This window comes from Macrosteles quadrilineatus, unplaced genomic scaffold, assembly GCF_028750875.1.
Source record: "Macrosteles quadrilineatus isolate MER2022 unplaced genomic scaffold, UCM_ALF_1.0 Scaffold_9__3_contigs__length_116548681, whole genome shotgun sequence".
NCBI classification, from domain to species: domain Eukaryota; kingdom Metazoa; phylum Arthropoda; class Insecta; order Hemiptera; family Cicadellidae; genus Macrosteles; species Macrosteles quadrilineatus.
The window spans coordinates 114053158-114074111 of record NW_026542602.1 but is presented as its reverse complement, the minus strand read 5'-3'; the positions used below and the strand labels follow the sequence as shown (position 1 = coordinate 114074111).

Genomic DNA, 20954 nt, shown 5'->3' with positions numbered 1-20954 from the left:
TTTAATGTAATTTTATCATGGATATTAACTGCATTTTGGAGATTCAGTTTACAGTGAGATTTTATGTTCCAGGATGGACCAAAGTAACCAGAGGAGACTGAATTGAAAGCTGTACATAAACTTAAGTGCATTTTAAGTGTTTTATTCTCTAACTAGTGAGGTATTTTTATAATCATAAGTAGTAAGTGTTTTGTTTTTATAAAATTTTATTGGTTATTGTTTAGAAGATCAACACTACTAAGTTAATCATTTTGGATACTAGCTGTTTAAAATGTTTCTAAAAAACATTAGGGTGATCGCATTAATAATGTAATCGTAATGAGTAATTTTGTAAGGAGTTTTGTTTTAGGCTTATGATTCAAATCCTGTATAGGCTTTTCCACTAATTTCAAGAAAACAAAATTTTATTCATTAATTAGGGAGTTTTAGCTTCCTAGCCCAAACTAACAATCACTTGATATAGGCTATTCTTATCTCTAATACACATAAATTTAATTACAATTCTATGTTATAATAAATTTGACAAGAAAGGTAGGCCTACCTATTAAGTTATTGAGTCTGATGAATTTGCAATGTATTCAACTTTAACTTTAAATACTACATACACCTAACTGCCTTTATCTTAACATTTGTTATTTTGAATCTTGCAGTGGCAATGGTAGCTTAAATGCTGTTATAAAATTGTTATGCTATAGATATATCAATGTTATAACTTTTCATGTTGACATTTTATTGGTTGTTACATCTTGACGTTTGATGTTGAAAATGGGAAGCCGTTCTATACAGGTTTTAGCTTGATACTGCTGCTAACATTTCAAGTATTACTTTTTACTTACAAATATGTTCAATTCAAGGTTTCCATATTTTACAAAATATATACTGTATTTCTAATTTTGTAAATGATGTATCGGGGGGGGGGGGGGTTTCAAGGCGGGATTAAAATTGAGTCTATTTAGTTTGATGAGTTTAGGTTTGTCACTTAAAATTTATAATGTTAGAAAAAGGTTTATTCTTTTTAAACAAATCTATTTCATTGGATAAACCTATGCATCATTCTGTTGTAGGCAAAAGAAACATATTTTTGTAAGGCATCGGTTCTGTGATTTATTTATCATCAAATAATCTGACTTGGAAGTAGCTAGCTAAGGATTCTTGGCGAGGATATTTTTAACTATTTCTACCGACGAATGTTACTGAGTAACTTAACTGAAATGACCCATCTAACGTGGGACAAATGAACATATTATCCTGGGAAATTGAATTAAAATAGTACAGCTGCATTTTTTCTAAACAGCCAGATTTTTAAAGCAAATTAGATAAAACATAAAAGGAGAATACCAAAGAGTTTTTTTTCAGAAGTTTTGTTTGCTATTCATCACAATGGCGTTTTGTTATGTTTAGGCAATTTTAATAAAACACGTTTATTATAATAACTTCAATTACAAATACCAATAATAAAACATAGCTAGGCGATACAATAATTTTTACAGAAATGTTTTCATTAACATTAGGTGAAATTAAGGAACTTAACAAAATCTTAAGGAATTTGCCTAGAAAGTCCTTATTCTATCAATATCAACAGATTTGAAAAAGTTAAAAATGTTATGTATGATTGTTTATACTAGTATTCAGTATTTCTTCATTCAGATTTCATACATTGATTCCTGTACCTGGAAAATTTAAAAAATTGCATACACCTTTCTGTTTTAAATTGTTTTCTTTAGTTATTTTTTTACCTACAAAATTAATTTTTGGTCAGTTTTTGTGTGAATCCAACGATTGTGCAATCATTTTTATGTTGTTAAGCTTTATATGTATTGTAAATTATTTTTAGCGAATCATTTGGAGTTTACAATTATTAGATTTTTGATGTAAAGACACTATCTTGTTCTAGAGTAATATATTTAAGATACTTATATATTCTTGTTTATTTCACCATCCTTTCTATAAGACAACTAGTTGTGATTTGTCTTCGTTGTTAGGATTAAATAATTTTTGGAACACTTTATTTTTTAAGAATAATTAAGATTTTTGGCATTACTTTATTTTTTAATTTGTGTAGACCACATTTTATTTGATGAAATTCTATCAATTAAAAATTATGACTATTTCGTTGCTTTTTTTGTGATAACCTGAACATTTTTTTAAATTGATTATTTTATTTTCAATCGATTATTTTATTTTCAATCTTTCTTTATGTAAGTTGGCTTTATTGACACACTCTAATCACAATTGTGTCAGCTGGTAGTTTTACACCTTTGTTGTTGTAACATTTGTTGATGTTGCCAATTTTTGTAGGTCTCCATTTAGCACCATGTTTGGTTTGAAAAATGTTAATTTTTCACTACAAAAAATTGCCTTTTGCTGGTTTTTACAGACAGCACTACTAACAATTCTGTTGCTGTAACGTTGTCAGTGAATCTTTGTATGCAACACAAAATTGTATAGTTATACATTTTTTTTTTTTTTTTTTTTGAAGAGAAAAGTTAAAGATCTTTGTGGTAGTTAACCCATAACATTTTCAATCAAACTTTTACATCAGTTACTTTTTTATAGTAAGCTACACGAATATTTTTGTACAGTCCGCAAGAGTTAATGGATAGTTATTTAAACTGAAATGATAACAATTATTTTACCACTTTGTATCTATAGATATGTACATATTAATCAAAGATCATTTGTAAAATAGTTCTCTAAAGTATTATATTTTAGAAGGATGATTTGTTAAGGCCTAGTTACGCACTGATTTGAGCAATACAGCCTGAATAATCAGACTGGTACCGTTTGATGAAATTTTTGGACCAAATGTGGTATGTACATACAATATTCATATTAGAGATGCACATTATATTTACTGTTTTGGTTAGTAAAGTATATTATTTCACAATTTGTTTATTTCATTTATCCCTTCTAGCAATATAATTATATAATGTATCAACTAAACAGCAGTTTATAAAAAGACTAAAAAATAAATGTAGCCTGTTTATAATTTACCCTTTGATCAAATTGACTGTAATTTAGTATCCCTTTTTAACCGTACAAAGCATGATGTGTTATCGCCATATTATGTTTTATGGATTTAAAAGTTGCATTGCCATAGCCAAGCTTAAGGGCCACCTTGTAGCTTTGGTTAGCTTTCTCTCTTACCAGAAGAGTACCTGGCTTGAAATGGGTTTACATTTTTTATACTTTGTGCTTTTTGCTTATTAGCATAGGGGCTTGTTCGTATTTACAATTATCATTTAGTTAAATAGTAGCGCTGGTACATATAATAGTAAAACATTGTACTCTAAGAGAAAGCTGTAAGTGGTTTGAGCTTAAAATTAAAACCATTAGTTTACTATGAGGATTATTAAAATGTTTCAAAAAAGTGTGAACCATACAATAAGGTTTATAAAATCTAAAAATACACACCTTGAGGATCTAGTTTCTTTCAAACTACAGAACTAAACAGAAACAGTTAAAATGTTTCTATATGAAACAACTGTGAATTTGACCCCAAGGATTTAAGAAAACAATTCTATTCACAAATTGTTTTTACTTACATAAAAAATATAATATAATACATATATACATGCTATTGTCCTAGTATAGGCCTAATGCATAACTATTTTTTTACTAGACAGTGTAATAATAGTAAGGAGTCCACATGTTAGGAAAACTAACGTGTGAGGAAATTTGTCCTACAAGTAAAAATACACATAGGGTAATCCATGTTGAAACATATGATTGCAAGGACAGTTCTTGTTGTAAGTGTAACACGTTAGTAGTCAGCAGCATTGCTGGCGAGGTAATCTCTGCGGCCAATGTTGGATGCTTGCTTGTTCTGGATAGCCTCCAGTTTTGGACAATCTGTGATCCTGTGTCCCAGACCACCGCAGTAGCTGCAGCCTCGTTCATCTGCAACGTCAAGAGCATTTTAAACTTAACAAGAGAAACACTACAAGTAAGACTTCCTTCCTTGATACAGTTGAACATGCTTAATTCAAGCTTAACTAGAAAACATTTTCAGTTCCCAAAACTACCATTAAAGGTAAACTATTTTTTTTATTCAAGGAATATAAAATTAAAAAAAGAATTATTAGTGTCATTGTCATACAACAACATAAAACAGTTTTATTTGTAACCATCATATTTTAATTAAGGACATTAGTTATAAGAAATGTGACTCTATTCAATGTATTCATGTAAATACAAAAAAATGAATAAAGATTATTTGATTTGATTTGAAACCTAGAAAAGTTTACTTTGCTAAAAAAACTGCCGAGATATAATAAACCCCTGAATGAACTGGATAATAGTTTCCATTACACTTGCGCTATCAAAAAGTTGAACTCAATTTTCAAACGCAATAAGTATCTAATTCAACAAATTCTTTAGTCTAATATGTCACCAAACTTCTACAGTAGGCTTAATTATAATTTTTGATGGTTAAATCTTTTTACTGGTTCCTTGGTGTTCTAATCATATAAATTTGAATGTAATACTATTCGACTATTGGGATAGTCAAAGGTAATACTATTATGACTTCAGGATTAAGTGTATCACATCACTAACATGTGCTGACATTCCCTTAGCGGTACTTGGGTCTTGAGGGGTATCCAATAAAAATAAACGGAAATGACAAAGTACTCACCTCCAAGTTCAAGGTATTTTTCATTCTCGCTTTGTAATTCAGCCAAGAACTGAGGTACTTTTTGTTTGGCCTCGATGAGAAGATGTTTTAGATCTAAGAGAACAGACTCATCATTGGCTTTGTTGATGAAAGTTGTGGCAATACCAGTACGTCCAGACCTTCCAGTACGACCAATACGATGCACTGGAATCATAAATATCTATATAGTATTTAACATAAAAAGGGACAATTAATTGGGCCATTAAGGGTTACAAATTTTCTTTAAAACTTTTAATCTGATTTTTAGGATATCTACTCAGACAGACCTATCCAAGACAAGTAATGATAGTAAGTACTAATAAGTGACGGATGAGTCAGCATTACACAAAGTTAATATTCAAAAGTTAAAAGTTACACAATGATTTGCTAAATAATTGTTGATTGTAAGCATCACCGGAACTGTTAAATTGTAAAAACATTAACTTGGAGTCTAAATGATGGATGGAAATACAAATCTTATGGGCATTAGAAAAAGTTAAAATGTAATTTGTTAATCATGATTGTTATATCTAGTTTTATTTTAATGTAATTACGTTAAAAGCAATGTTATGATAAAATAAAAGTAAAAGCTTTAAGTGAAGTGATATTTGCTCTACTAAAGACATAAGATTAGTGAATCAAATCTCACAGTGACAATAACAAAAGGCACTTTGTGTGACCAATTTAAACTTAAAAGAATAACTGACATACAATGTGGGCATATCCTTACCATAGTTTTCCACATCATCAGGCATATCATAGTTGATGACATGTTGGACATCAGCGAAGTCGAGACCTTTAGAAGCGACATCAGTAGCCACCAAGACGTCTTTGCGGCCTGCACGGAATGCTTCTACACTACGCGACCGCTCTTCTTGATCTGTAAATATTAAATATTATAGATGTGACTTTAGAATGGCAAAAAGTATCACAAAAACACACTCTTCATGTGTGTGTATCCAATGGTGTAAGGCTTTAAAACTAATTTACTAACATAGTTAATAGATAAATGCTGTGAACTTGGAGAAAAATATTTTTATGAAATTTCTATCCTGAGAAAAGGAAAAAGTTCTGTATAGTTGAGTAAACATTTAAAATCCAAACGACTATCTACAAGTACAAGATAAAGTCAACAATCTGCGGACAAGACTAAATTAAAATGGCTTTGGTGAAATAAAATGAAATGAAAAATCCTTTATTTGTTCAGGCAAAGTTAGGGCCACATGGCCCTTTCTTACACTTAACCTGGTGCAGTTTTATTTGCAGTGCATACTATAGAATAACAATTTCTAATCTTCACTGCTTGACACATGGTTTGGTCAAGATAAGTGGTAGTACTGTACACATTTTTTTTATTAAATCAACTTAATAAGAATTTTAAAAATCATCCCAATGGGGTCCAAGCATGTTATGAGTTATGGACAGTTAAATTTTAAAACAGTTCTAACTGATTCAAATTTGAATTATTAAAATATGTATCATAGAATCATACATCAAGAAAAATAAAGATTACAATCCATTGCTAAATTTTTACTACCAGTATTAAATATCATATTGCTTTTATTTGATAAAAGTAAACTTTTTAGTCAAAATACTTTTTTACAATTTGTTTTAAAGTTTTCAAAATAGAATCTTAAAATGATCCAACCTTTCCCTCCATGAATCGCCACTGCCTCCACCCCTTTCAACAGAAGATACTCATGTATGGCATCAACGTCTTGTTTCTTCTCAGCAAATATGAGTACAGGCGGCTTTGTCTTCTGTAGACACTCTAGCAAGTAAACTATCTTGGCCTCCTGTTTCACATACTCCACTTCCTGCAAATAGTTAAAAACACCTATACATCAGGTCACGCAATTAAAGGCAATATAACACATAGCATAAGCAATTCAGCTGTATTTCATTATTCACGACCATTTAAAAGTTATCTGTTTAAATAAGATATACCTGAATGACGTTCATGGAAGCAGCTCCCGCCCTTCCTACATTTATTGTGACAGGTTTCACCAAGGCAGAGCGAGCAAAGTTCTGAATCTTCTTTGGCATAGTGGCAGAAAACAGAAGAGTTTGTCTTTGTCCCTAACAACAAAAGAAATAAATTAAATACATCAATTTTATAGGAGTACATCAAACTTGCATGTATAAACATAAGCATCATTCCATGTTATCTATTTTATGTTATTTCTACACAAATACAATGTCGCAGTATGAAATACTGTATTACATTTTCATCATTCATACAGAACTTCAATTAAAATTACCATCTTATTTAGAGTGGCAAAAAGTAGTGAACTTTTCCTACTTAGCTTTACAATTTAGCTCTTAACCCTTCCCGGACGGGCAAAATCGTGGCATAGAACGGGAAAAATTTTTAGGAAAAAAAATAATTAATTTTTGTCATTTGTGTTTTGTTTTACAAGTATACATAAAATAAACACAATGGAACACTTCATACTGTCTAAATAACTTTTTACTCCCGTCCGCGGATGAGTAGAAAAGCACCGGATATATCCGCCACCCGTCTTTGAAGATATGACCATGACAACGTTAGGTAATAAATAAAGAACAATATGTAAACAATGAATAAAGACAACGTAGTGTTGAGTGCAAAACGATGAGGGGGGAGCGTAGGAGAGGTGAGTGGTGCGCGGGAGAGGGGGAGACGCGGGAGAGGGGAAGGCGCGATTGAGAGGGGGGAGTGTGGGAGAGAGCGCAACCATGGAGAGAGCAGGAAAGTGGAGCCTTGGTACGGCGAAACATCTAGTTACTGCTCAAGCACCTGCCAGTCTGTCTGATAAGAAGGCAGTTATATCCGCTTCCCGTCCGGAACATCAAAATCCATTAGCGGATATATCCGCCACCTTTATCGCCAAAAACTTAGGCGAATATATCCGTCACCCGTCCTGGATGGGTTAAGTTTTGCAGTAGGTGAGTGCATGCAGAGTTTAATATGAAATATTGCTGAGATATAAGGGCTATCCAGAAAAATAGTTTATGCTTGTGTACATTTTATACCGTCTAGAATGCCCTTGTGCAACCAAGAACTTAAAATAAAGAAATAATTAGATTTGTTAAAATCTAACAAATTAGTCACCAAAGGCAGCAAGAATTCTGCCCCAATCATAACTATTGTCGGGACCACGTAAGTTTGCAGTTGGTGGCAGCCAATCACAAGACAAGGCTAGCGCGACGTTGCCACATCACCCATTGACAACACTAATTAAAATATAAAAGCAATATTTTCAAATCAGCTGGTATTATTAGATTTGGCAACACCGCACCGTTCTCATTGGTTCATTCAAAACCATATGGCAAATAGGCTCCTCCCTCAACTGCAAACTTATGTGGTCCCGACAATAAGCAACTATTGAATGTAATAATCTAAAAATAACAAAAATATATAATAAGGTCCTACCTTGAAAAATGAGAAAATAGTTCGCACGTCTTCCTCAAAACCCATGTCAATCATTCTGTCAGCTTCATCCATACAGAGATATCTAAGGAAAATATTAGGACTTTTAATGTGCATACTAAGCTGAGATGCTTCAAAGTTCAAACAATAATGTGTACATTTAAAATAATTCATTCTACGAGGGTCGTTTTTTAAGCAAGAGCTCTTTGTACATATAGCTTCTTAGTTCGTGCAACTAGGCTCTTAACCACTTAATAGCACCGTTTATGAACAGAACAGCGCCATTTGCAGCTCTGTAGCTGACACTTTGCTGTGTGCCTAGACAAATTTTTTAATTATTGTATCTCGTGCCGCATGCGAGATAAGGACACTGTTTATGGCCTTAATGCAATGATAGAGTGTAAAGTGCAGAAATGGTTTAGAGTATAAAAATGGCTGTGAAAATGTCCTTTCAGAAGGAATTGTGTTTTTGGTGGGTACACAGTCTTCTCACATGAGACCACAAAAGATAAAGGTGTTCACGGCTATTTTTATACTCCCTAACCCTTTTCCACACTCGCTCATTCACTGCATTAGAGCACAGAAAACATACTACTATAAACCCAGAATGCCAACTGCATGGTAAAAAGTGTAAAGTACTTGGAGAGAGCTTTGCCTGTCAATTCGTAGGCAGCGCCACCAGCGTTGCTATAAGCTCTCTCCAAGTACTTAACGCTTTTTACCATGCGGTTGGCATTCTGGGTTATAGTAGTGTTTTCTGTGATTAGAGCCATATAACCTGCAGTTATCTGGGGATGAATGTTGGCATCAGATATTTTTATTGTGGTCAAATACATACCGCTAACCTTATATCGAGTGTGAAAGGAGACTCAATATCTTTAACAATTTTTTAAACACAGCGAAGCATACGTGTCAGTTACAGAGCAGCAAATGGTGCCATTCTGGGGTACAGTTTCTTAACTGGGCTATGCGAATATCGATTGAAACTATCGAATTGAAAATATTGATCAATAATCGATATTTTTAAATATATTTATTTATTATCAAATTAAACTATCATAACCTAACCTAACCAACCAAACTTGCTGATGGTGAAAAAAATCGCATGAAGGTTTACTAATCGAATCGATAGTTTCAATCAATATTAGCATAGCCCAGTTAAGAAACTGTACCCCCATTCGGTTCACCAATGATACTAGTAAGTGGCGAGCTGCCTCGTTGCAGTGTACACGGAAACTACGAAGCTATATAAGCAAAGACCCCATACTTAAAAAATTACCCACGTATAGTCATATTAGACTATTTTTTAAGTTGAGATTGTTTTAAACCGTAGCAAAACTGTTCAGTTAGTTAAACTGTTTTCAGTTTGTTTAGTACTAACTACTTAGCCACATGACACACCATGGCCATACTAACAGCTTGATTATGAAATCCAAGGTAATAGTGAAACCAGCTGCAGTATCTCTTGAAGACCAATAAAGAAGGACTGTACTAAGTATCTTCATCTTTAAATTATTTTAAAATAATAAATGCTTATTGTCTCAAAACATATGTTAAAAACGTACTAATTCAAAGTTATTCTTGCATTTTAACAAGTAAAAATTCTTTCAGTAGCATAATGCTGATTCTTTTTTGTTGATACAAAGAAGTTTTTATTCAAGTAATTCTTTCTCTTCCAACATAGCTAGTTTTTTATTTAATATATTTTCCCCTTGATCTTAAAACTATTTAAAGAACAAAACGACACATACCTGCAGACGTCTAATCTGACCATTTTCTTATCCAACATATCCATCAGTCTGCCTGGAGTGGCCACCATCACATGCACTCCTCTGTAACAATAAAATATTACCAATGCCGTTTGACTGAAGTGTTTTTTTTTAAGGGTTCGCACTTTTTGAATCACATATATAGAATTAGCCCCATGTTAAATTTCCATAAGAAAAGTTTAATTTACATTTTTGACCAAATTAACATTTAAATATTATCCAAATACAAATAAAACCTGCACATATTGGACCGATAACCTTTCTTTTAGTACAACCCACGTGTATATCGGTCCAGTACTGACTACAAATAGTTTGCTTTTAGGTATGATCAAAGAAAATGTTCCAAGTACCTGTTGATGATCTCTAAGGACTCGGACACAGGCACTCCACCAATAGCCAGACAGGCCCTGAGCTGTGGCATCCCATGTTGCCGCAGACTCTCACTGTAGTGGTTCACTATGTCGTACGTCTGCTTGGCCAGCTCTCGGGAGGGACAAATTATCAGCCCTAGCAACAACATACTTTCTGTGTCAACAGGATAATATTAAACAATCAATTAAATTTTTTTTGTGTTGAAAAACATTATTCATTCTATTACCAATCTTTGAGGGCACCCATGTCAGTCGCCTGTTATAATATGACCTAGTTTTTAATTGATTGTGCTTATAGTTCATTATTGTTGCTAATTACAGTTGGAACTGGATAAAGTAACACACTCAGTAAACTGACACTGAAATCTCAGGATATAACTAGAATTTTGTATGTGTTGTAACAGGAATCTCCCATTTTACCAGTCTTGGATTCCAGCCTAGTTCAGCACCATTGACTGGTGCATAGAGAAAACATATTACTGTACTTTGCGGAATTATTTGAATGATAAACTTGAGTGCAAAGTAGCCTTAATTTACATAATGTTGTTATAATTAATTTAATTTGGTACTTAACTATACATAAAATTATTTTATACAGTTTTAAGTAGGCCTAAGAGTTAATGAACAAAATGTTTATTTAGTTAAACTATTATATTTTTCAATCAATAAACATAGAATTTTTATACAGAACAAGGCAAAAACGTCAATTGATCCCCTAATAAGTGCATTGGCTTATCTAAGCTTAGAGTAGGCCTAGTTTGATTTATGTACTATTTTGATAACCTGCCGTATTAAGCTATCCGATACTTCCTCCTGGTCCTGAGAGTGTTAGAATATAAAGAATAAAACTGTAGGCCAACCTACTTAATCATTATGTCGGATTTTGGATAAAATAATAAAGATATTAGCTACTACCTTTTTCAGTAAGGATAATAAATGAAAAAATGGTTGTAGGACAAAAGACTCCTTTGATTACTATACTCACCGTATGGTCCTTCATTGGCTATGAATGGTAGTCGGACTTCTTGTTCTATGCAGAACATGAGCAATGGCAAAACAAATACTAGGGTCTTGCCACTTCCTGTGAAAGCAATCCCAATCAAATCTCTCCCAGATAACCTAAACAGACAAGAAGAATGCAAGGTAGGAAGATGACATTTTCACAAAACTGTACACTCAACCAATGAATCCTGATTTGGTAAACATTAAATCCCAATTACAATTGGGTGTATTTATTTAGACACAAATATATAGTGGGGTTGTATAAAGTGGCAGAATATTTCAGTTCTGGCGGGGAACATGCAACTTGAGGTGGTTATAACAAACCTGCAGACTAAGTGAGTTTCCATTTGCCTGATTTGATTTTTACTTAAATCTATTTCAATTAGTGATAGGCGGATACAAGAAAATGTCGGTACTGGATCCGGATCTTGAAAAAATCAGATCTAGATAAGTTTCTTTTTCTTTTTCCCCCCAAGGACTGGTTTTAAAATAACCCATATGGCTAGGCAATTTCACAGTGTTTGTTGACATCAAAAATTCATATGGCTAGGTAATGTGACAATATATGTCGACGTAAATAACAAATATTGGTAGGCAATGTCACAGACTATCTGTGTCCATATACAAGACAATCTGCGTCCATAAACAAGACTATCTGTGTCCATAGACAAGACTGTCTGCCGGGGACGGTTCCAAGGAGAGGCTAAATCACCCCCCTTGGGGCCAAAAAAGGCCTTTAAATATTAATTAAAACATACATTTCAAAATTTAAATGCAACATCAGGTTTTTAGACACAGTTATAGAAGTTTAAAATGGCTTTAAGAAGTCACCAAACGGCTTCAAAAATAGCAAATTTTCCGGGGAGGACCCCTAAACCCCCTCCTGTTTTGGGACACCCCCGTTAGCTCCCCCCTTGACATAGTCCAAGAACCGCCACTGAGTGTCTGTGTTCATGTACAGGACTATCTGTGTCCACATACAAGACTATCAGTGTCCATATACAAGACTGCTACTACTGCTAAGATTGCACGACCACCAAAAGGATATCTCTGTATATTTACTAATAAAAATATTAGGGGGGTCTTGATTTTTGTTCACCCTGAACACAAGACTACCTGTATCCATATATAAGACTATTTTTGATGCGTGACTATCCATATCTATACATAGATCTTGTACATGGACACAGATTGGGTGTTCTGGTTACGACCATTCGACCACGACACAGAATGAAACTTAATAAGGTGCTAACGTTTCGGGCTTGTTAAAGAGAAGCGTCATCAGAGCAGTTCACCGGAACAGTTAATTGTTATATATATTACTCATTACTCAGTCCTCAGCCTGATAACTATTCATTCATTTATTTATTTAGCTCTACGGTTACACCACTTTGCTGACTGCTCTGATGATGGATGTATGTAACAAGCCCAAAATGTCCGCACTTAGCTAAGTTTCTTTCTGTGACGCTCACGGTACCCAGAACACCTCCTTCAAATGTTTGTAATGTTATTTTTAATGACAGTGGAAGCCATGACTCATATAAGTGGAGTTTTTTCAAATATTACCTAAGATAGTTAAGCATTAGGACTTACAGATGGTTGCTTTAATCTAATTGGCTAAAATCTACCCTAGTTTTTTTACACTAATTAATTATAATATTACATAATGACCCAACTAACTCACACACTCACACTGTTGGGATGCCCTGGACTTGGATGGGTGTTGGTTTAGTGATGCCTCTAGCCTCCAGTCCTGCAATGATGCCACGTGGGAACTTCATCTCCTTGAAGGAGCGGCAAGGCGGAGGTACATCTTCCCCCTCCACCAGGATACGCAGCTTGTGGCGCACTCGGTCGTGTCTGTGCGGCGGAAGGTTAAGTACACAGCGAGGGGGTCTCCAACTAACACACAAGGTACGACATAGACATAATCAGATTTTTCAAGGAGTGGTCTGGTATAAAAAAAAACACCATAACAGTTACTTTGATTGTATTAATATAAAACTACAGTTAAAAATCCCATACTAGCCTAAAGATTAACCACAAGGCATTCATTCATAGAATATTGATATCCACTGACCTGGTTTGGATAGGATCCTCATATTGGATGCCCTTGGCCAACTCAGCTACTCCCATGAGAGCTTTCTTCTCAGCAACACTTTCCAAGATTTTCTCCTCCTCCTTCAATTGTCTCTCCATCGCACTTTCTTTCTTGGCTGAAATGTAAGATAAATCCATTAGAAACTACATTAACCCTTGTAAGGTGTAGTCAGCGTAGGCCCTACTAGCACGTCAACCGAAGCTTATAAAATAACTTAACTGTGCTTGGTTGGCCAGTTGTACTAACCACAGCTGCACTGTTAAATTATTGAAACCATGTTGTTCTTTCAAATAAAGACATGAAATGAGCAACAACCTTTGGATTTTCAAACAAATTTCAAGAAGCAAACTAGATAATTAGTTTTAAAACTAAAGACAGATTGGTTAATATTTGTTCAAAGGGAGAATCAAATTTTCTACACTATCATGACAAACAGTAAAAAACCTCAAATATTTTAAGACTTGGGGATTTGTTCGACTAAAAAGGGTCAGATTATTTTTTTATTATTTCATATGGAACTAATTACAATGGAAAATATTTACAATAAACAGAGGGAAATGAACTAGTATCAGCAACAGAGAATTCCCACCTGAATATTTACACAAAACTTACCCTCAGCCATCTTCTTGAGCTCCGTGTGCTGGTCAAGCAGACTGATGTTGGACTTCCGACCCCACACTTGTCCATCTTCCTCCTCATCATCATGTTCATTCTCACTCGAAGACTTACCCTTCCCGCTTGATTCTTCCTTTAGCTATAAAAATTTATAAAGTTTTATTTGTCAAAACAATTTGGATAACCTACTACTCAGCCAATGTTAAGTTTTGAAAAAAAAGTTCAAGTTAAAATTGCCATATGTTTGTTTTAAAGATACAGTAATTAATATTTTGTATACCTACACAGGGTGTCCCTAAAGTAAGTAGGCCTACAACAAATTTCAGAATAGGTTTGAGTCAAAATAAAATAAAAATCAAGAACAACGGTTTTTTTCAAAAACGCCTTGCTATAGAGATAGGTAGGCTAACCACAATTTAGGCTAGATTGTTGTGTTTTATATGTATATCTTAAACACTAATAATCTAAAATATCTCTATTCCATTTGGTATACAATTTCAAAGAGTCGTAAGATATTTCAGAAAAATAATTATTACAAAATATTTTTTTGTTTTAAAATTGGGAACATTTTCCATTTTATAAGATTTACCTACTAAAAAATGTTACTAGGCCTAAAATTACTAAATTATTTATTATTTAGAATCATCTATCAAAAAACACCAAGTTCAAAAAGATTGAAAAGTAAACAGCTGAGAGATTTCAATTTTCCGCAAAATTAGGCAAACCCTGACTGATTGGCCTTATTTTGCCTGGCCTGTACATGTAAAAATATTGAGTTTTTTTGTTTTTTAGCGAATTTCCCTATAGGGAAGTAGCTATTACCGTAGGTCTCATGGTAAGACCTAAGCCCGGGACCGATTTACTTTTTCATTTTGATGTCCCCAGAGGCCAAAAACACCATTCGTTCAAATTTTTATATATCTATATAGAGGTCGTGCGGAACGAGGTGAAGCCTGAGATTTTCGGCGGGAACGGTCTAAAGCGGGGAAATCCATGGTGGGGGTAGGAGACGAGCCGATCGTCGCCTCGCATAGCGACACTTCCCCCGCCACACCACTATTCCCCTCCAAGCTTCACCTCGTTCCGTACGACCTCTATAGAGATATATATATATATATATATGTGTCCATCCGCACGATAACTTGAGTAATTTTTGTCCGATTTTGATAAAATTTGGTTTGAAGGTGTAAGGCAGGATAAACCTGAATGAGTTCGCGAACCAGCATGATCGGACTATGGGAACGGGGGTTTATGGGGGGTTTTATGGGGTAAAAATAGGTTTTGCACATTTTTGGCCCTAAAAACACAAAATTTCACAATTTCTTTTTAAACCATTTTGTAGAGCTTAAAAAAATAAATAATTTAGTATATTGAAGGGTTCTTATGGGCCTAATTGTTACGGAGAAAATTCAAAAAAATTGTAATTTTAAAATTCCCATGTTATTCTTATGGAGAATAAGTCAACTGTTGTAGTTTGCTTGTTTATGAACATATTTTGATCAAATTTGGAAAATACATTAATTTCTTACTAAACCATAGTACCTTTTAATATTTTACATAAAAAAAAAACTTTTACCCTCCCTGTTGCAGCAAACCTAAGTACTCATTAAACTAATTCTGTTTAAATAGGGAATAAAAATGTGATATTTTTAAGGAGACAATTTAGTTTAAATCTAATCAGGCAGATGGAAATTCGCTAAGTCTGCAGGTTTGCTGCGGCGGGGGTATTTTTTACTTGGTGTTGTTTGAACGGAAATTTTGTAGCATTTAGGTTGTGCTGCTGGCGATAGACTCCATGTCAGTTTTTTTCGAATGCTTAATTTTAAGTTTCAAAGTTTTTCAAAAGTAACAAATTTGGGGAGAAGACTTTTTATGTTTCTGTCGACCTGATGATGGGGTAATCCAACCCGAAATGTATGCTTAGTCAAATATACTAGAAAAAGGAATTGCCTTGACTAAATAACGTACGTACATAACATTGATTACTTATAATTCAGCGATTCTGGAGGCTACAAAAATGAATAAATCTTCAAAATTGTTTAGAAATCAAATAAATTGAAAAATTTTATGTTTTGGGGTAAAAAACTAGGAACTCAAATATTACCCCATAAAACCTCATTTCCATTTGGTCATGCTGGTTTGCAAATTGTTAGAATAAACATAGGCTATTATGTGCATGTACATTTGTACCAAATTTCATCAAAATCAGATGATTTTTACACAAGTTTTCATGCTAACCGACACACATATGAATTTAAACGGATAGCATTTATGGCCTCTGGGCCATCAAAACAAAAAATAAACTAGTCCTGGATCTGTGTCTTTCCATGAGATATACTTTAATAGCTAATTCTCTATATGAGCAATTGGATAAAATGTATAATTTAGCAAAAGATGAAAAACCACCCATAAAACTACCGTTGCAATTTTTGTAGGATGCGTTGCTTGATTTTTCTGCTGGTTTTTTTTTTTTTTTTTTTAGGTTTGAAGACAATTTGAAACAATCACACCAGAGTATTTTATAAGTAGGGGTATGCCTATACTGAAAGGTTTATATGTTTGTTTGGATAAAACTTTATGTTTTTTTTTTTTCAAAACTAGTTGGTTAAGCTTATAGGTTGCTATTTGCAAGACTCAACTGTTGCTGAATATATTAGCAACAATGATAAATAAACTTATTGGTGTCGACTATTACTTTCTTGAATAGGTATTTAATAAATGATAAATTAAATCCACTGGATATAAGTTAAATTTTGTACCTTAGAACATTTTTGTCAAACTACTTTACCTGAGTTAGTCGACCCAGCTTCATAAATTGCTGTTGTTTTCTTTCTTTTACTGGCACATATGGAACGTAATTATCATCATCTGATGCTGAACTGGAGGATTCGTCATCACGTCTATAGCGCTGAAACACATGGTTTATCATGTTAAACTTATTAACGAACTATACAACTTGGAATTGATGGATTACCCTTAAAATGGTTAGAATCATTTATTAGGGGAAGAAAGCAATATGTAGAAGTGACGTGTTGAGAATGGTACTATTCAAAATTGTAGATCCAGATTAGAGGAGCTAAATTACTCAGTACTTCAGGGCTCTGTACTTGGTCCTCTTCTGTTTACGTTTGTTATTTTTGTGGGCTTAGTGCAAAACTTCACGAAATAAACAATAATAATCAACTCATCTTGTATTCAGATGACTCAACTCTACAGATTGTCGAACAAAACTTTTTAACACTAAATCACTGTTCAGAAAAAAACTTTTAAAAGTCACAATTAAATTCCTAAAAAGAAAAAATTTACTTTTGAATGCCAGTAAAACAAACTATTTGATTTTTAATTTGAAAACTCTCACACTCACATAAATGAAATCAATGAAAATAACTTTTCTCTATCAATAGACGATGATAACATTTTGCAAAGGAAAAATAGCTCAACATTTTTAGGATTTATAATAGATGATCAATTAACATGGAATAAACATGTAGATCATGTTTTTAGTAGGATAAGCTCTGGTGTTCATGCAATCCGTAAAATGTCCTTTTATTGTGAGCTGAGCACTTTGCTTTTCCTCTACTATGCACATGTACACTCTCGCATTCAATTTGGATTATTACTATATGGAGGAACATCACAAAATAACCTTACTACAGTACGGTCCACAAGAGTCTGCAGTTGAGGGATGAGCCTATTTACCACGTGACTTTGAAGGAGCCAATGAGGACAGTGCAATGTTGCCAAATCTAATAATACCAGCTGGTTTGAAAATATTGTTTAGTATATTTTAATTAGTGTCGAAAAGTAGTGAACAGGTGATGTTGCAACGTCGCGCTAGTCCAGTCTTGGTATTGGCTGGCAGACTCTCGTGGCCCCTACAGTAATATAAAATTTTAGTCTTACAGAAGAAGGTGATTAAAACTTCCAATACTCATTGCATTGATACATTTAAAGAATTAAGAATATTTACAGTGGTAAATATTTATATCTTTCAAACAATAATGTATGTAAAAAACAATGAAGAGGACCAATTAAAATTAGAAAATGTGCACTGCTATGACACAAGAAATAAAAACCATTTTGTACTTAATCAACACAGAACTAGTCTATATCGAAAACTACCTGCATATGCTGGAATACAATTTTACAACAACTTACCACATAAAATTAAAATTTTAACAGTTCCTAAAAAGAACATTAAACAACTTCCTTCTAGACCATCCAGTATACCGGTAGGCCTATTCTATAATCATGCTGTTCAGACTCTTTCAAGATAACTTAACATAGTCAATGTCAATTTGGAAATCATTCTCAGACATATCACTGACTTGATTAAATATAAACTGATGGGGTTAAAGGGGGAAAACCCCAAATATTTTATATATTATTTGGTTACTAACTTAGATACAGTAGAACCTCGATAGTTTGACACTTTGTGGACAATATTTCTTGTAAATATCTTATCATTTTTCAAAAGCTGGTCTTGTTTTTAGTGTTTTCTACAAATAGCCTTACTCATAGCCGCATTAGATTGTCTATAATAACGATTATAATTTCTAAAAAAAAAAATTATTTCTATTTCTTCTCCTTGGTGGTGTTCTATGACTTTCCTATGTTTCCATAGTTTGCAAATTGGCTCTTTCAATGATTACTAAGAAATTCAGCACAGTGTTAATTCAGTTTTCTTTTTAGTATATAAAATTATCCGGGCTCTACTACACTGAGTAGTATAAATTCATGTTTAGTTTTAGTCATTAAGTTAGGTAGTCTTGATGCCATTCATGTAGGCCTACAAAAAAAAATGTAGGGTATGTTGAATAAAATGAAATTGAATCTTGAACCCAGCCAATTTAACATTGGGGTAGGTCTATAAATTTGTTATGCTGCTAAACAAATGAAAATAAATAATCAGACAAGGGCTTGGATGGCTCTTTTATAAAAAATAAACATAAAACAAATTAGTTCATCACTTAAAGAATCCATCTGTCCTGTTAACTTCTACCTGAGAGATCTACTAAATACTTTAGGCAGGCTCTCCCTCTGTTAAAAATTTGTCAACTTTTCATAGGTTCTTTTAGTCGTGAACATTGCGTGTGTTGCTAGCCTAACTTAATAGTTAGCGTCTCGGGCTTCGGTGCGGGAGAGACCGGTTCAATTCCCGGCAGACCGGCACATCCACAAATCTTAACACTAATACCGAAACCCTACCTAGGCTGACGTTAACCGAAACCCCCGGTCTGTGAGACCCCATTTGAAAAATAATGGACCCCGCTTAGATACACACAATGCTTTAAAATACACTAACGCTGGGCGTCTGAGACGGGCATGTTATGAATAGACATCCTGTCAAGGTCACGGCACCCATGCGAAATGAACAAACAGTATATATCAATAGGTAGGGGAGGAAAAGGGGGGAAGGTATTGGGGGAATGGAATCTCCCAAGTAAACAGTGTTGCCATAATGTGTTTGTGAAAATTCCCGTGGGCTTGTCAGACCGGGGTTTCGGTATTAGTGTTAATGGGTTTGAACTGCACTCCCCCTTAACGTGTTTGAATTAGTAGTTTGAATACTTACATTAACTAAACAAATTCCACTGGCATAGACACAAGTAAGTTAACAAAACATAGTTAACTTAGGCTTATTAAGATATTAAAAAAAGATAGTATTCCATTATAAAAAAAAACCATCATAACCTAACCTAACCAACCAAACTTGCTGATGGTGAAAAATCGCATGGAGGTTTACTAATCAAATCGATAGTTTCAATCAATATTAGCATAGCCCAGTTAAGAAACTGTACTCCTTTTTTGGTGTTTTAATACCATTAGCAACACTAATTACTATTTCTAAGAGTAAAGTGTGCTGAAACCCAGAGTTATTTATCAATTCAAGCCAGTATCTTTAGCAGGTATGAGTTTTGATTAACTTTCCAGCAATAATAGGCCTAGGCACCAGTTAACACGTTCGCGGCGGCACGTCAAATGGCGGGCGTATCCCAGGTCCGGCGCAGCCCTCAGCATCGTACAAACCCGATTGCCGCGTGTGATTAGCTTTCCAATTTCGGGCTGACAAATAGCAAATAACGTGCGAGGATGTCCTGCTTTACAACGAGAGTCAACGTAGTTCGCTAAACACCAACAGATAGCAGCACTGCTTGTAACGTAGCCGGTCCCATTGGAATTGTATTGCCAAATGGAGGGAAAAAGACGGGACAAAAGTAGGATTTTGAGATTGCCAGACGGGGATTTACGGGAAAATTTACTACCAACCAACACCACAACAAAATACAGTATACTATTGAGCAGTGCTGTGCGAGGTTTCAAGTTTCTAGCTCTAATCCTGGCTTAAAAATAAATCATTTCGTACTGCATTGCAGCTTGGGAGCGATCGCACCCACCAGGATGGCATTAGGGTTCCGTATGGGAGCGATCGCTCCCATGCCGCCGCGAACGTGTTAAGTTAATTAGGCCCTACTACCAAAGTGGTTAAAATATTATAGTCTTTGAGAGTGTATCTAAAATTCTTGACCTACCTTTTTCGGAGGTTCGGGTATATTGAGAATTGCCTCTTTTGGTTCAGAGTTTTCTTCACTCATTTTGAAAAGGCTGACTTAAGTTTACTGGATATGCAGGCCTTCTACCTAACCAAATGCAAGTTTATCAGTTTGTTGAATTCAATCAGAATTAATCAGCCAACCTTCCCAACACAAGAGAATATTTATTTTTACACTTTTAGCCTAGGCCGTAAGTTAAGTAGACATCGGACGTCGTGCTTTCTTTTAGAGTACCAAAAAGAAACAGACACAGACAGAATATTATGATGATTGATGTTTATTGTTTGTAAACAAACGCTAAAGTTCTTCTTCTTCTATTCTAGTTTGCTTTAGTTAAGCTGACTTGTTTCACTAACCATGTAGCCACACTATTTCATTAATATAATTTCCCCAGGCTTTTTCAAAATGCTAGCATGATGCTAGTTAGGAAATTTTCAATTAAATGTGCTGTTTAATTATTTAAAGATATCTCAAAT

The 20954-nt window shown here is 34.1% G+C and overlaps 2 protein-coding genes across 3 annotated transcripts in view; one reads left to right on the top strand and one right to left on the bottom strand.

Annotated features, from left to right (window-relative positions):
- LOC129002653 (uncharacterized) overlaps positions 1–898 on the top strand; it is a 49732-nt gene extending 48834 nt beyond the window's left edge. For both annotated transcript variants that reach the window (XM_054430625.1, XM_054430626.1), the window contains exon 8: positions 73–898. In XM_054430625.1, the coding sequence (XP_054286600.1) occupies positions 73–87 (15 nt within the window). In that variant the 3' untranslated portion in view covers positions 88–898. The remainder of the gene's footprint in view (positions 1–72) is intronic.
- A 2683-nt stretch (positions 899–3581) lies between these two features.
- Positions 3582–20672, bottom strand: LOC129002498 (ATP-dependent RNA helicase abstrakt-like). Its single transcript, XM_054430343.1, has 14 exons — positions 20458–20672; positions 16713–16832; positions 13922–14063; positions 13289–13424; positions 12901–13110; positions 11192–11325; positions 10186–10342; positions 9818–9898; positions 8070–8151; positions 6602–6733; positions 6303–6471; positions 5385–5534; positions 4637–4819; positions 3582–3900 (listed from the first exon to the last, which is right to left on the bottom strand). Exons 1-14 carry the CDS (start codon positions 20518–20520, stop codon positions 3764–3766), a joined length of 1896 nt encoding a protein of 631 aa, XP_054286318.1. The 5' UTR covers positions 20521–20672; the 3' UTR covers positions 3582–3763.
- Positions 20673–20954: the final 282 nt, after the last annotated feature.

What these genes read in the sequence shown, in the direction of transcription:
- LOC129002498 (XM_054430343.1), bottom strand. Translation starts at nt 20,520, where the DNA reads ATGAGTGAAGAAAACTCTGAACCAAAAGAGGCAATTCTCAATATACCC. An exon ending in AGCTGGGTCGACTAACTCAG is followed by an intron (nt 14,064 to 16,712) that starts GTAAAGTAGTTT and finishes AAATTTTTATAG; the next exon opens with CTAAAGGAAGAATCAAGCGG. An exon ending in TGATGATGTGGAAAACTATG is followed by an intron (nt 4,820 to 5,384) that starts GTAAGGATATGC and finishes TTATGATTCCAG; the next exon opens with TGCATCGTATTGGTCGTACT.